The sequence below is a fragment of the Hypanus sabinus genome, chromosome 8 (assembly GCF_030144855.1).
Source record: "Hypanus sabinus isolate sHypSab1 chromosome 8, sHypSab1.hap1, whole genome shotgun sequence".
In the NCBI taxonomy this organism is placed as follows: Eukaryota; Metazoa; Chordata; class Chondrichthyes; order Myliobatiformes; family Dasyatidae; genus Hypanus; species Hypanus sabinus.
The window spans coordinates 124,484,449-124,501,267 of record NC_082713.1 but is presented as its reverse complement, the minus strand read 5'-3'; the positions used below and the strand labels follow the sequence as shown (position 1 = coordinate 124,501,267).

General features: G+C 45.2%; 1 protein-coding gene across 2 annotated transcripts in view; it reads left to right on the top strand.

The window, feature by feature from the left end:
- Positions 1 to 13,389: 13,389 nt before the first annotated feature.
- dgki (diacylglycerol kinase, iota) overlaps positions 13,390 to 16,819 on the top strand; it is a 253,553-nt gene continuing 250,123 nt past the window's right edge. Inside the window, exon 1 of one of the 2 annotated variants that reach the window (XM_059977765.1) lies at positions 13,390 to 13,658. In XM_059977765.1, coding sequence (XP_059833748.1) covers positions 13,462 to 13,658 — 197 coding nt within the window. In that variant the 5' untranslated portion in view covers positions 13,390 to 13,461. The remainder of the gene's footprint in view (positions 13,659 to 16,819) is intronic. The other variant, XM_059977764.1, reaches the window with a different exon arrangement.

Below are 16,819 nucleotides of genomic sequence, written 5' to 3'. Positions count from 1 at the left end.
TAAGCTATAAGCGATGAACAGCATCCTGATGTAGGTGTTTGTGTTGTCTAGGTGGTCTAAAGCCATGTGGAGAGCCATTGAGAATGCGTCTGCCGTTGACCTATTGTGGCAATAGGCAAATTGCAATGGGTCCAGGTCCTTGCTGAGGCAGGAGTTGAGTCTAGTCATGACCAACCTCTCAATGCATTTCATCACTGCATATGTGAGTGTCACTGGGCGATAGTACTTAAGGAAGCTCACGTTACTCTTCTTAGCACTGGTATAATTGTTGCCTTTTTGAAGCAAGTGGGAACATCCACCCACGGCAGTGAGAGGTTGAAAATGAATCCTTGAATACTCCCGCCAGTTGGTTGGCACAAATTTTCAGAGCCTTTAGTGATACTTGACATTAAGTATTTCAAATGGCCTGACCGGAAGAACTATTATTGAGTTTTGCTACTGCAGGTGCCTGGACACCCTCTCTAAAATAATTATTTTATCACCATAAACTACTTACTTGCATTCCTCCCCACATTGAAGTCCACTACATTTGCCTAATTGACCAACCTTCTTGTCACCCATGCTAATAAACAGAGAGAGGTTAGCTTCTATTTCTCACATGCACAAAGAGACACACAGTGAATGCATTGCTTGTATCAAATCAAGTCAGCGAGGACCGTGCTGGGTCACCAGCAAGTGTCGCCACACTTCCGACGCAAACATAGCAAATCCATAACTTACTAACCCTTTGGAGTGTGGGAGGGAAAAGGAAATCCTTCCCATCACGGTCACAATATCCAAACTCATTGCTAAATTGAATCCCGGTCTTACAATTGGTGCCATAATAGCATTATGCTAACTGCTAAGCTACCATGCCACCCCACTTCTGTTCCCAATTGCGGCCAGAAATCAGATTTCTGTTGGCAATGCTTTATTGAAGTTTCTGAGGAAGTGCAGTAACTGTCTGAGAGATTCTGGTTACAGGAACAGCCCAGTCTCCCAACTCTCTGCAGTAACCTTTGTGTTACCGCATCACGTCTCTTTCACAACTCTGTATCCTTCTCCACATTGAAACCAACTGCATTCACTCCACTAACCAACAGTCTTGTCCACAGAGCTACTACCCACCTTTGGGGCCAGAAATCAGATTTCTGTTTGCAACACTCTGTGGGGCTTCTGTGCCTTTTCCAACTAGCGTTCTTCTCTTTAAAGTTAAAGGTGTGGTCACAGTAAGACCCATTATTACACCTGATCTTCCTTCAGTACTACATCCTTGTCTCCAGTGTTGAAACCTGGACCATTTTGCTGTGAGTCCGACAGACTCTGGGCTCCAGCCCAAGGACATGGGATCATACTTTTCCTGCTTCCACATTTCCGAACACCCTGCAGTGGTTTTTGGAATCAGATCTCAGGATACAGCAGAGGCCAGGACTTTCAATCCTTCAGACCTGCTGCAGCTTCCAATAAAAACTACTTTCCCTCCCACTTTAGCCTCAGAGGCAACTCCACCTGTTGAAGTCTCGTCTCAAGAGATATGGCACTTCTATTCAGGATCCACCCCCCCCCCCCACCCCCAGAGAGGTTTCTGTGTACGCCAGTGATAGTGAAAACCCTATTTCCATCACAATCTTGATCGCAATTCTGACCTGCCCATCACCTCCATTCCTACCCCGTGGATCGTCCCATTCCCCAGATCATCTGTTGCTCAGGAAGGTCCTCTCCTTAATCACTTTCAGCACATGAGATCTCCTTCTGCCAGAGAGTTACTGCCAACTAAACCCCCCCCCCCAACCTGTGCATAACACTGCAGTCCCTCACCCCTGTCCACACCTGCACCATTCTGTTCTGAAATATGAGATAAGTTTGGGTTTGCTGACTGCGAAGTTCTAAACTCAAATGAAGATCTTAAGCCCTATCCAAGATAAATAGCCACAGGCACCCTCGCTGAAGGGAGCATATACTGTATCTACCTAATCTAGAAAGGCTAGTTGGTTTCCTTGTTTATCCTCCATGTCGAGTCGAGCTGCCAATTGCCTCTATTTGAGCGGTGGGTCCTCCCCACCCTACCAAGGACGAGATACTTCCAGCTAACAAAGTTCATTTTTAAAGTTTAAACACAGTTCATTTATTTCTAGTGATACACACTTAAATCACATTTAAAGGTCACAGAGCATTTCTATCTTATAAAAGACTTCAAAATTACAAACAATTTCTAAAACACAAAGGATTTCCAAAACACAAGTACAATTGGAAGAAAATGAAGGTAGAGGAACAGATTCTAGTTCACTCCATGTTTTTAAAATTCTTCTTGATGTTCTTCGGCCTTTCTTAAAAGGTACGACTGCTCTCTTATATCTATACTGCTTTACTGCCATGTTGGTGGGTGACCACACACGTGATCATTTTTCAGATACTTCTTCATACAGGTGGTCTCAAAGCTTCTGGAGACGGTTCCACATTCATGCAATGAATGCTGTGAAGCTGACTCTGTGCCTACAAACCTTCCCACTATTAACAGCTCGGCTATCTGATGTGATAGTGTCAATCTTGTCTGCAAGCTTCCTTGAAGTAGATAACTTAACCAGGGTTGTCTGGTTTGAAACAAATCAATTAACACAACCCCGTTTGTATTACGCTGCATCTCTTGATCAGGAAGCCTCATGATGTGGGCCAGCATCCTGTGTTCTATAGAGAGTGCTATTGAATCGCTCGACTCCACAACTCTCCTGACCCTCAGAGCAAAGGAATTCCTCCTCCTCTCTGCTTTAAATGGGCTACCTGTTTCTGAAACCAGCGGAAACATCCCCTTGAGCTTCCACGTTGTTGATCCCCCCTCCCCCCCCCACCGTCAGAAGCTCACACTCCGGTAAATAATATAATCAGACATAGGAGCAGAATTAGGCCATTTAGCCCATTGCATCTTCTCACTGCTGATTTATTATCCCACTCAACCCCATTCTCCTCCTTTCTACTCATAACCTTGACATTTTTACTCATCAAGAACCTACCAACCTCCACTGAAGTAGGTGGTGATGAATCATTATTTAGGAGGGAGATTAAAAATCTGGCTGAGTGGTGTCATAACAACAGCCTCTTAGTCAATGTCAGCAAGACCAAAGAGCTGATTATAGAGTTCAGTAGAAGGAAACCGGAGCTCCATGGGCCAATCTTCATTGCAGGATCAGAGGTAGAGAGTTAATAACTTTAAATTCCTACATGTTACTATTTCAGAGGACTTGTCATGGGCCCAACATGTAAGAGCAATCATGAAGAAAGCACGACAGTGCCTCTACTTCCTTAGGAACTTACGGGGATTTGGCATGGCATCTAAAACTTTGACAAACTTCAATAGGTGCGCAGTGGAGAGTAATTGACTGGCTGCATCACAGCCCAGTATGGAAACACCGGTGCCCTTGAATGGAAAATCCTACAAAAAATAGTGAAAATGGTCCAGACGATCATGGTAACGCCCTCCCAACCATTAAGTACCTCTATGTGAATTGCTGTCACAGGAAGCAGCACCCATCATAAGGGTCTTTACGCAGGATGTCCTCTCTGCTCACTTCTGCCATCAGGAAGAAGGTACGGGAGCCTCAGGACTCATGCCATCAGTTTCAGGATCTGCTACTATCCCTCAACCATCAGGCTCTTAAGCCAGGGGGTTAACTTCATTCAACTTCACTTGCTCTATCTCTGATCTGTTCCCGCAACCTATGGACTCACTCTCAAGGACTCTTCATGTCATGCTTTTGATATTTATTTATATTATTGTTTCTTCTTTTCGTATTTGCACAGTTTGATGTCTTCTGCACTCTGGTTGAACGCCCTAGTTGTGCGGTCTTTCACTGATTCTGTTATAGCAATTATTCTATAGATTTGTTGAGTATGCCCACAAAAAATAGTGACATATATGTACACAACACACACAAAATGCTGGTGGAATACAGCAGGCCAGGCAGCATCTATAGGGAGAAGCGTTGTCGACGTTTCGGGCCGAGGCCCTTTGTCAGGACATATATGTACTGTGATAATAAAATTTACTTTGAACTTTACTTCAAATACACCCAAAGACTTGGCCTCCACTGCCATCCGTGGCAATAAATTCCACAGGCTCACCACCCTCTGGCAAAAGAAATCCTGCTCATCACTGTTCTAAAAGGATATTATTGTATTCTGAGATTGTACCCTTTGGTCCTAGACTCCCCCACTATAGGAAACATCCTCCCCACATCCACTCTATCTAGGCTTTTCAATATTTCATAGGGTTTGATGAGATTCCCCCTAATTCTTTTAAACTCCAGCAAGTACAGGCCCAGAGCCATTAAACATTCCTCATGTGTTAATCCTTTTATTCCAGGTTCACCTCTCTTTCCTCTTTACTCCATTCTGCATAACCTTTCTTTATTAGTCAACTCCCTCATCCCCACTTATCTCCAATGCAGGCATATCATCCTTTCTTAAACACGGAAAACTAAACTGTGAGCAGTACTCAAGGTGTCCTCTCATCGGTACCCTGCTAAGTTACATCAAAGATTCCTTTACACTCCATATCCCTTGTAATCAAGGCCAACTTACCTTCCTAATTACTTACAATACCTCTCTGCTAACCATTTTGTATTTCATATATTAAAACTCCCAGATCCACAACATTTTGTACTTGCACCATATTTAAGTAGCAATTTGCATTATTACTGTTTGTTAAAAAGTGGATAACATCATACACAGTCTTTGTGACTTCTACATACATGTTAAACCTGCTATCTTTGTTTCATCAGTACATTCATTCCCTTAGTTCAAGCCTGCACTATAGTTTGTAAGTAGTTGAGTCCACTACTGAACCCTGGGGGCACCTTACTAACTGCTGATTGCCAATACAAAACTAACATATTATCCTGTTTTGCTCTACATAAGAAATAGGAGCGGGAGTCGGCCATCATCCCACTAAGTCTGCTCCATCATTCAGTAAGATTATGGTTGAGCTGGCCTTGGACACAACTCCACCTGCCTGCCTTTTCCCAATAACTTTTAATTGCCCAGATATGCAAAAATCTAACTAACTGTAGTGATGATAAATCTGATTCTGATAGAAGTTTCCCAATGACAAAAGTTAGAGTAACTTACCTACCATTTCTGTTATGTGTCTCCCTTTTTCCTGAACAGTGTCATGGTCCAGCCCATGAAGTCTGCATTCTGGTTCACAGTCTGGTCCGTGGACTCCGGGTCTTCTGGTTGTCCCTTGTTTCAATTGGGCTTAATCACAAGCACCTGATGCTCGTCTTGGGGGCTGGGAATATAAGTGGCCCTGGGCTGAAGTATAGGTGCTGGTTCCTCTTGTCAGTATTCTGTCCTTGCCTCTGTGGGATAAGTCAGGCTGTCTTTGCTGTTACCCTGAGGTGGGACTGTTCCCTTCCCTTCACCTACCTCCTGAAGCCTTGCCTGTGTCCTTGCCTATTCTTACTGTCAAGTTCTACTGCTGAAACAAGACTGGAGCCTTGTTGTGATAAGATAAGGAACTGTCTTTCATTGTTTGGAACTGTCTCTTTGTGTCCATGCCTTTGCTAGGTAGGTCTGGCAGTTTGTTGCTAACTAGTGTTGGGAACTGTCTTGTTGTGTTCAGCTTTCTGTGTATGAGTCATGGTCCTATGTCCTGTTCCCAAGCAGGGGTCCTGGTTCTGTGTTCCTGTCTCCCAAGACCAAGTCTGAGCTTCATGTCCTCATCCAGTTCTGGCCCCATGTCCTGCCCAGGGGTAATGCGTCCTGTCCCCATGTTCAGTCCTGTTGGCTTGCCATGTCTTGTCCTCATGTAGATCTGGAGTCCGAGCCTGAGTCAAGACCCAGGCTCCTAGTTCCTTGTCCAGGTCCTGCTTTCCTAGTCTAGTCCTAGCCCAGGCCCTGTATCCTAGTCTTGTCCAGGGCCTGTGTCATTTCTCCCCAGTTCCCTTACTTTCTTGACACACCTAGTCCTGTTCCTAGTACTTCAGTGTCTGTGCCTTGCATTTGGGTCTGATCCAATGCCCCCCCCCCCCCCCCCGTATGACAAATAGTGGTATTACATTGGTAGTTTTCCCATCCTTTCCAAAATCTATGGATTTTTGGTCATTAAAACTTAGCTGTCATGTGTCTCTGCATTACCTCCTTTCAGACCCTAGAATGTGGGCCTTCTGGTCTAGGAGACTTATCAACCTTCATCCCCACTAGTTGCCTGGTTCTGTCAATTGGTAATAAGTTTTGTTGCATGTTACTCCCTCCTTATAAACTCATGATGGACTATTACTATTGGGATGTTTTTTAGTGTTTTCTACCCTTAGAAAATCTCTGCTATTTCCTAACATTAAAACCCTGTATCTCCTTCCCACAGGGGGGGTATCATTTACTTCAATTTCTCTTTTCATTTCTTTGGAGGGAGGGAAGGAATCGTCGATGTCCTAGCACCATTTCCTCCAGCAGATTGTTTGTAGCTCCAGATCCTAGCATCTGCAGTCTCTTGTTTCTCTCACTTTTCCATGCCTGCTTTATATTATCTTTTATGTTTGTGTTACCCTGTTGAGCATGATGGGCACACTATGTTGATGCAGGAATTGTGGCGACACTTGCAAGCTGTCTTTGTCACATCCCTGAGTGTGTTGGTTGTTAATGCAAATGATACATTTTACTGCATGTTTTGATATGTGATAAATAATTCTAAATTTGAATCTGAATGCTAGTTTACTCTCATTTTCTACCTTCTCTCTCTATTAAAATATCTGTGGCTTATTCAGTCTTTGATTCTTACAAATTTCATAGTTCTTTACCCCTGCTACTTGCAGCAGCAAGCTCATGACCTCTACCATCACAAAGGACAGGAGACATCATGGGGGTGGGAGGGGGATGCGGAGGGGTTTGGCACCACCACTTGCAGGTTCTCCTCCAAATTGAACAATATGCCAACTTGGGAAACTAGTCCTCCATTCTCACTAGGTCTAAACCCTGGAATTCTGTCCCTGTGGGAGCAGTGCATTTGAGGACAACATGGGTGAAATGTCACATTTCAGCCACCCCCCCCCCCACCTTCTCAGGGGCACTTAGGGATGAACGATAATGCTAGTATTGCTAGCACTACCCAGAGCATAGAGTGGACATGGAGAGGACGCTTGCAATAGTGGGAGAGTCCAGGATCGGGGGCACAGCCTCAGAATAGCAGGATTTCCCTTTAGACCAGAGATGAGGAAGAACTTCTTTATCCAGAGCGTGGTGGATATGTGGAATCCATTGCCACAGATGGCTGTGGAGACCAGTTTGTTGGGTATCTTTAAACTGAAGCTGGATAGGTTCTTGGTTAGTAAGGGCATCAAAGATTACGCTGAGAAGGCAGGAGAATAGGGTTGAGATGGATAATAAATTAGTCCTGATGTAATTGCAGGGTCAATGTGATGGACAAATCCTGCTCCTACGCATGTCTCATGGGCTTCAAAGTCCAAAGTAAATTTATTATCAAAGAACATGTGTCAGCATATGCTAGCATGAGACTCATTTTCTTGCAGGCTTTGACAGTAGATTCAAAGAAACTCGATAGGATCAGTGGAAAAACTACACACCTACACACAAACAAAAACAATGTGCAAAAGAAGATGCTATGCAAATATAAAAAAGATGATAAGAAATATAATACTGAGATCTTGAGTTGTACAGTCCTTTAGAGTGAGTCCATAGGTTGTGGAATCAGTTTAGTTTTGAGGCGGGTGAAGTTATCTGTGCTGGTTCAGGAGTCTGATGGTTGATGGGTAATAACTGATCCTTAACCTGCTCATGTGGTATCTAAGGCTCTTGTACTTCCTTCCCAATGGCAGCAGTGAAAAGAGAGCTTGGCCTGGATGGTGGGGGTCCTTGATGATGTACTCCTATAGTACATTTTTAATGAAACTTTTTTTTACACCATGTCTTTTTATTTCAGCCCATCTCCAGCTTCCATCAATATACTCTATGCTCACTTCAACTCATTGTGAAATCTAGGAGACTGTGGATGATATCAACTTAACCCCTTGCGATTTGTGCATGTCAATGTACGGGTCCCCCTGTTATGAACGCCTGACTTTTGTACAGCCCATATGTATAAATGAGCTTTTGGGAGACGCTCAGGATTGATTTCCGGGCTGCTGCAAGCCCTCAGACGTATTCTGCATTATGGAAACTCAGTTTGCCAGGAATATCATTGTGTCTTACAGAGAAGTCTGAATGGTTGGGTTAAACACCTTGGTTTATTTACACATTTCCCTTGTGTGACCAGGCAGTCACATTTCAGACTTGCAAACTTTTCTGTTATAGAGAATTCTCAGGAACAGAACCCTAGTCATAACTGGATGAGGACCTGTACTGAGTCACCACAATAACAGTCACATATTTATTTCTTGCCCTCAACATAGCAAATAATGCAAGGAGAATCAGAAAACAAGAGAATTATCCAAAGATATCACAAGAGATTCTGTAAATGACAGAAGCCTTGAGGATCACACATGGAATGCTGGAGAGACTCAGCAGGTCAGGCAGCATCTATGGTGGGGAATGAACAGTTGATGTTTTGGGCTAAGGTCTTTCATCAGCACTGAAAAGGAAGGAGGCGAAGCTAGAATAGGAACTTCAGAGACTTGTGTTTTGGCAGCTAAAGGTAGAGTGAATAAATGCAAACATGGTTAAGGGCCAGAACAAGAGGAATATGGATATCTTGTTAACTCTGTAACTCTTACCACAGATGCTGTTTGACCTGCTAACTATTTCAATTTCCGGCATTTGCAGTTTGTTTTCCATTACCTGGAAGATTGTAGGATGCAGAGATTTGCAGATCTGAAGGCAAAAATAAGAATTTTAAAATAAATGTTTTACTTATCTAGAAACCTGTGTTGGTAGGTATCAATGGGTGATGGACACATAGGTTCATAGGTTCTGTTTTTACTAGGGTAAGAGTCATACAGCACAGAAATAGGCCCTTCAGCCTAGCTCATCCATGCCAACCTTTTCCCTTTGCCTCTTCCATCAATCACCTGCCAGCTTCTTACTTCATCCCCCTTCCCAACCCACCTATCTTCCCCTCACCTATCACCTTCTCACTTGGACTGCTTCCCCTCCATCACCTTTCTCATTCTGGCTTCTTTCCCCCTTTGCTGTCCCGATTGAAGGTCTCAGCCTTTTGGCTCTTCATTCCTCTCCATAGATGCTGTCTGACCTGCTGTGTTCCTCCAGCATTTTGTGTGTGTGTGTGTGTGTGTGTGTGTGTGTGTGTGTGTGTTGCTCTGGGTTCCCAGCATTTGCAGAATCTCTTGTGTTTAAGCGTTTTCCTCTAGGCCTCTTCTATCCATGTACCTATCCGAATGTTTTTTAAATGCTGGAATTTAAGCACTGGTAACTCATTCCATACAGCCGTGAAAATGTATCCCTTCAGGTCCCTTTCAAATCCTTCCCCTCTGGCCGTAAATCTGTGTCCTCTGGTTGTTATTTTTTTTCTCCCCTAGCTCTATCCATGTTATATTTCCCTCAGGATTTTATAAACCTCTTAAAGGTAATCCCTCAACCTTCAACACCATGGCAAAAAGTCCAGCCTATCCAGTCTCTCCTTATGACTTAAGCTCTCCATACGTTTAAGAACATAAGAGATTGGAGCAGGAGTAGGCCACCTGCCCTGTCGAGCTTGCTCTGCCTTCAACAAGATCTTGACTGAATTGGCCATGAACTCAGCTCCACCAATTGGACTTTTCCTCATAGTCTTTAGTCCCCTAGTATTCAAAAATCTAATATATTTAATGAGGTAACTTCTACTGCTTCCCTGGGCAGAGGTTTCCACAGAATCACTACTCGCCCAGAAAAGCATTTCCTCCTCATCTCCATCATAAATTTATTTCCATCAATCTTGAGACTGTGGAAATAAAATTCCCTCCTCACCAACAATCAACACCATTGCACTTCAAAGATGCATGCTTAGCCCACTGCTCTACTCTCTCTACACCCACTACTGTGTGGCTAGGCACAGCTCAAACACCATCTATAAATTTGCCAATGGCAGAATCTCAGATGGTGACAAGGAGGTGTACAGTAGTGAAATAGTTCAGCTGGTTGAGTGGTGTCACAACAACACTTTGCACTCAGTGTCAATAAAACCAAGGAAATGATCATGGACTTCCAGAATGGGATGCCAATGGAACACGCACCAGTCCTCAAGGGATCAAGAATGGAAAGAGAGAGCAGTTTCAAATTTCTGAGTGTTATCTCTGAAGATATATCCTGGGACCAACATATTGATGCAACTATGAAGAAGGTATTCCAGTGGCTTTATTTCACTGAGTTTGAGGAGATTTGATATGTTGCCAAAGACTCTTGCTGGTTTCTACAGGTGTACTGTAGAGAGCATTCTAACTGGTTGTATCACTGTCTGGTATGGAAGGGTCACTGCACAGAATCGGAAAATGCTGCAGTGGGTTGCAAACTCAGCCATCTCCCAACTTGGGCACTAGCCTCCCTTGCATTGAAAACATCTTCAAATGGTGATGCCTCAAAAAGGTGGCATCCATCATTAAGGACCCCTATTATCCAGAATATGCCCTCTTCTTACTGTGATCAGAGAGGAGGTGCAGGAGCCTGAAGACACACTCAATATTTTAGGAACAACCTCCTCCACTACACCTTCAGATTCCTAATGGACAATGAACCATCCCAGGAGCACTGCCTCACTATTTTTGCTCTTTTTGGACTAAATATGTAATTTAATTAATATATATTTTTATTGTACTTTATATTATTTTATGTATTGCACTCCACTTCTGTTGCAAAACAACTAATTTCACAACATGTCAGTGATAATAAACGTGATTCTGATTATTTATTTATTATTTTGTTGTCACAATTTGTCGTCTTTTGCACATCGGTTCTTTGTCAGTCTTTGTGTGTAGTTTTTCATTGATTCTATTGTATTTTTTGTTCTGTGAATGCCTGCAAGAAAACAACTCTCAAAATAGTACATTGTGACATAAACATGCTTTGGTGATAAATTTTCTTTAAACTTTGAACTGGTCTTCAACCTAGAGCACTGCAGCCCTCTTGGTGATGTTCCCATGGCGATGTTGGGGAGGGGGTTCCAGGGAAGGATCAGGGTGGGCCATACCTTTCCAACTCAGAGCAGTCTGTGTGTGACTTGAAGGCGAATTTGCGGGTGGTGGAGGTCTCATTTCTCTCAACTGGGCCTACTGCCTTTGACAAAATGGTGGGATCTGCAAACACATTTCAGATCTCTGATACTAGATGGAGGCATTGAGAATAACATCAGCAAGTTTGCTGATGATATTAAGCTGGGTGGCAGTGTGACATGTGATCAGGATGTTAGGAGAATTCAGGGTGACTTGGATAGGCTGGGTGAGTGGGCAGATACTTGGCAGATGACGTTTAATGTGAATAAGTGTGAGGTTATCCACTTTGGGAGTAAGAACAGGAAGGCAGATTATTATCTGAACAGTGTAAAGTTAGGTAAGGGAGAAATACAAAGAGATCTAGGAGTCCTTGTTCATCAGTCACTGAAGGTGAATGAGCAAGTGCAGCAGGCAGTGAAGAAGGCTAATGGAATGTTGGCCTTTATTACAAAGGGAATTGAGTGCAAGAGCAAGGAAATCCTCTTGCATTTGTACAGGGCCCTGGTGAGACCACACCTGGAGTATTGTGTACAGTTTTGGTCTCCAGGGTTAAGGAAGGACGTCCTGGCTGTAGAGGAAGTGCAGTGTAGATTCACAAGGTTAATTCCTGGGATGTCTGGACTGTCTTACGCAGAGAGGTTAGAGAGACTGGGCTTGTACACGCTGGAATTAAGGAGATTGAGAGGGGAATCTGATTGAAACATATAAGATTATTAAGGGATTGGACAAGATAGAGGCAGGAAATATGTTCCAGATGCTGGGAGAGTCCAATACTAGAAGGCATGGTTTGAGAATAAGGGGTAGGTCATTTAGGACAGAGTTAAGGAAGAACTTCTTCTCCCAGAGAGTTGTGGGGGTCTGGAATGCACTGCCTCAGAAGGCAGTGGAGGCCCATTCTCTGGATGCTTTCAAGAAGGAGCTAGATAGGTATCTTATGGATAGGGGAATCAAGGGATATGGGGACAAGGCAGGAACCGGGTATTGATAGTAGATGATCAGCCATGATCTCAAAATGGCGGTGCAGGCTCGAAGGGCTGAATGGTCTATTTCTGCACCTATTGTCTACTACTACTCATTGTTGGTTGTAAGATGGTGGCTTTGGTCAATAGTGATCTGAAGCCTTCAGCCCAGTTCCAGGAGCCTCCTAGTTGCTCCTGTTTCCTGATGCTAGGTTCTAGCTGCTCTGGTCCAATCTGCAGTTGATAGGCAAAGGCCTGTCCTTGGTACCAGGTTGTGCACTCTGTTTCCTGACACTGGTGTTTGCTGCCAGTATTTACTCTGATGCTGACTGGAAATTTTCCTTGCTCCAGCTGCTTGCACCTTTGCTGATGTCTCCCACTGCATCTACTGTCTTCATTGCTTGCTAGATCCAGATCCCAAATGGTGCTCGGTCAGAAACCGGCTCTTCAGCTCCTTCCCGCTACTGGATCCCGCTGGCACTCTGTCGCTGGCTTTTGTGCGTGCTAGTTACTTCTCTCTCTCTCTCTCGCTCAAAGCTTGCACTGCTTTCCCAGGCTGCTGGTCCGCATGCACTTTCTCCCTGCTGCTCAGTCTAAACCTGCTCCCGCCATCGGTCCAGGTTCCATTCCTCTCTCTGATTCCGCCCGCCCCACAAAGCTGTCGATCCCGGTCCCTTTCCCACTCCGGGCGCCTGCTACGTGTTCTGCTCCGGATCTCGATTGCTGCACTTGCTCCCAGTCCTGCTCCTGAACCTGGACCGAATCTCAGTTGTTGGTCCCAGTGCCACTCTTGTGGCTGCTCGCGGTTTTGTCCCGATCCCCGCTCCTGGTCCTGGTCCCAGTCTCAGATCTATTCCCGAGCCGGTGTCGCTCGCACTCTCGACTTTCTTCGGGTCCAGTACTGGTCCCAATCCCGGTTTTGCACGGGGGTGGGAATACAGTCCTGGTCCCTCTCCCACGTTGGCACCTGATCCAGCTTCTGCTTCTACTCTGGATTCAGTAGTAGCCTGGCTCCCGTTTTTGCCTTGGGTCCAGTTGTAGTCCCACTCCCTTTGCTTCAGGTCCAGTTGTGGTCCTGTTTCTTTTTGCTCTGGGTCTAGTAGTGATTCTGTTCCCTTCGGCAGCAGGTCCAGTCCTGATCCCGGTCCGGGCTTAGGTGTGGTCCGCTTTGGATTTTGCCCCGAGTACCTCAGCTCCCGGTTTGGTCTCGGTTCCACCCCCCACCCCCTGCCCACTCCCCGAAGGAGGGGCACGGATCTTCCCACAATCCCGCGCCGGCCGTGATGGAGGCTGCGCCGCCCGCGGCCGCTCTGCCCGCTCCCACCCCGCAGCGGCGATCGCCGCTCCCCTTCGACCGAGCGCCGCGGCCAGGCGTGATGGAGCGCAGCGCTGCGGCGGGGTCGCCGGCCGCTGCCGTCGGGCTGGGAGTGGGCCAGCGGGATGCAGTAGCGGGCGCGGCGGGACGGGAGGCGCCGGATCCCGGACACAGCTCCTTGCTGCCGTCGCTGAGCGGATCGCAGAGCTTGGAGCAGCAGCTGAGCGAGCTGGGCATCAGAAAACAGACGTCGTATAGGTGGGTCAACACCGTGGTCTCTGAACCCCGGGCTCTGGTCTAACCCTGAGTGGGGAGGTAAAATCAGCAAAGCAACATCCCCCGGCTCAAGGTAATCTGTAGACGCTGAACATGTACTGCCTATTTTACAATTGTCATTCGTGTAGCAGATTTTTTTGAGATGAGTGTTGCTTAGATAGACTGTGTTGCAAGTTTGCCTGCTGAACCTCCATTCCCCAACCGTGTTCTTTTCGGCATTGTACAACCCTGACGGTGTTGCTTGTTTACATAGTAGGGCGATAAACGTTGCTGGCGAATTTGCCCAGTCTACAGAGCTGCAGTACATCAAATAACCGGCGAGTGGTAAATATTGAGTGCCCCCCTCGGTTGTTGGGACCCTCTTGCCGGATTTCTTTGGCTTTGTCCTTTCGCTACAGGCTGTAAGAGGGTGAGGGTCCCGGGAATACCTCCTGGCCGGTGTAATTTCAGGTAGTGTGCGGTGCAGCTGAGGATAGGGGGTTGCTACACACTGCAGACTTGCTGAGCCTTCTGTTATCAACAGGCAGTGTCAGTGCTTAACCTGCTAGTCACAGCTGCATTTTTTTCTGTTGGTATTTGAGTCCATTGACAATTCTGCCCTTGCGCGACATATCGTCACATGAAAACTCAAGTGAAAACAGTTGGGGGAAGAAAGCTCACTGAGCCATTGGTTAATTCTAATTTTGTTTTTTTAGCCCTGTACATCAAGAAGTCTTCTATTGACCTGTTAAATATGCAGCTGCGACGAGTGCAAGAGTTGGTGTAAGGGGCTAGGAGAATGCAATCGAGCAGTTCAGTAAGCTGCTGAAGGGAGATGTGCTTTGTGACATCCTGCCGGCCCTACTGTTCAATAGTTTGTTGGCGTTGGCTGTCTGAACAGGTCCCTAATGTGCAGTGGTCTCTGACAGAGTTCGAGCAGACTGCCAGCAAAAGTCACATGATGAGTGAGAGAGGAAGAGAATCAGAAATAAATATAAAGTACTCTCTGTTTTGTGAAGGTTATGTAATGCAGAAAGCAAAGACTAGGTATTTGGTCCAATACCTTTAAGCAATGAAGATACCCCAAAAAGACCATAGAACATAAGATAAAAGATCAGAATCAGGTTTTAGCCCATCAAGTTTGCTTTGCCATTCAATTTAGCATTCATTTTGAGAGGACTAGAATAGAAAAGCAAGGATATAATCCCGAAGCTTTATAAGACATTGGTTTGATCACACTTGGAGTGTTGTGTGCAAGTTTGGGCCCATTATCTAAAAAAGGATGTGGTGGGATTGGAGAGAGTCAAGAGAAGGCTGTCAAGAACGATCCCAGGAATGAAGGGGTTAATGTCTGAGGAGTGTTTGATGGCTTGGGACTGTCCTTGCTGGAGTTTAGAAGAATGAGGGGCACCTCATTGAAACCTATCAAATATTGAGAAGTCGAAATGGGATGGACTGGGAGAGAATGTTATGCTATAGTGGGGGGGGGGGGGGGGGGGAAATCCAGGACCACAGAAAGCAGCTTCAGGGTAGTAGAATGTCCCCTTAGAACAGAAGTGAGAGGGAATTCATGGACCATTGCCACAGCATCTGTGGAGGCCAAGTCAATGGGTTTATTTACAGTGGATGTCACTAGGTTTTTGATTAGTAAGGGGGTCAACAGTAACGGGAAAAGGCAGGAGAATAGGGTTGATAGGAATAAATCATCTGTGATGAGATGGAAAAGTGGATTCAATGGGCTGAATGGCCTAATTCTGCTCCTCTATCTTATGGCCTTATGATCATTTTCCCTTGGTCAATCATAGCTGTTTTTCCCCAACCCCAATTGTGTTCTGTATTCTTTAATCTTTAACCCATCTTTCCAATCAAGAAACTACTGTATTCATCTTAAATATGCCCAATAACTTGGCTTGCATCACCCTCCGTAGCAATAGATATCAGCTTCTGCCTCATGTATTCCCTCATCTAATTTGTAAAGGGACGTCCCTTAACTCTGTGACTGCCCTCAGATCCTAGACTTTCCTATTAATGGAAACATCCTCTCCACATCAAAGCTCCAGAAAAGCAGTTTCAAACCAAATAGATCTTTAAGGGTAGGTTCCCAAATGTTTGGTCAGAGAAGAAAGTTTTAAGGAACATCTTGCAGGAAAAGGAAGTAAGAAAGTTTACGAAAGAGGTTCCAGAACATCCAGTATTGGAAACTGAAGGCCAAATCCAGCTGAATAAGAAGCCAGCATGTACACTCAGTGGCCACTTTATTAGGTACCTCTTGTACCTTCTGTTGCTGAAGCCCAGCCACTTCAAGGTTTGACATGTTTTGCATTCAGAATTCTGCACAACCCTCTTGTAACACTGTTACTTGAGTCACTGTCACCTTCCAGTCAGCTTGAATGTCTGGCCGTACTCCTCTGATCTCTCTGGTTAACAAGATGTTTTCACCCACAGAACTGCTGCTCACTGGATTTTGCTTTTGAACCATTCTCTGTAAGCGCTAGAGACTGTTGTGTGTGAAAATCCCAGGAGGTCAGCAGTTTCTGTAATACTTAAGCCACCCCATCTGGCACCAACAATCATCCCACGGTTAAAGTCACTTAGATCACATTTCTTCCCCATTCTGATGTTTGGTCTGAACAACTGAACCTTTTGACCATGTATGTGTGCTTTTATGCATTGAAATGTTGCAATATGATTGGCTGATTAGATATTTGCATCAACATGTACAGTGCATTGCAGATATTCCTCAACTTGAAGGAGAGAAGGGGGGAAGGAGGGGAGCAGGGAGGAACAAGTCCACAGAGCGAAGTAGAAACAGTGATCTGCATCTTAAACAGAGGAAAGAGGTGTAGAGTTTTGCCGTCTACAGTAGATTAGGATGGTGTCAGTTAATCTGGTCTCGAGGTAACCGAAGCATGGGTCAGTGTTTCAGAAGCAGCAGCTGATCTGGGTGAGAGTGGAACTGGTTAATAATACCATGAAATCTGTGTTGCAGCACAACCTACAGCCAGAGTTCACCTTGGGTCAAAGACAGTAGCAGAGATGCAAGCAGTCTGATTTAATTTCCAACAGCTGGCATGGAGGCAGAAGCAATTCAGGGTGAAGCAACAGAGCAACATACAAAGTGCTGAAGGAACTCAGCAAGTCAGGCAGCGTCTGTGGAGAGGAAT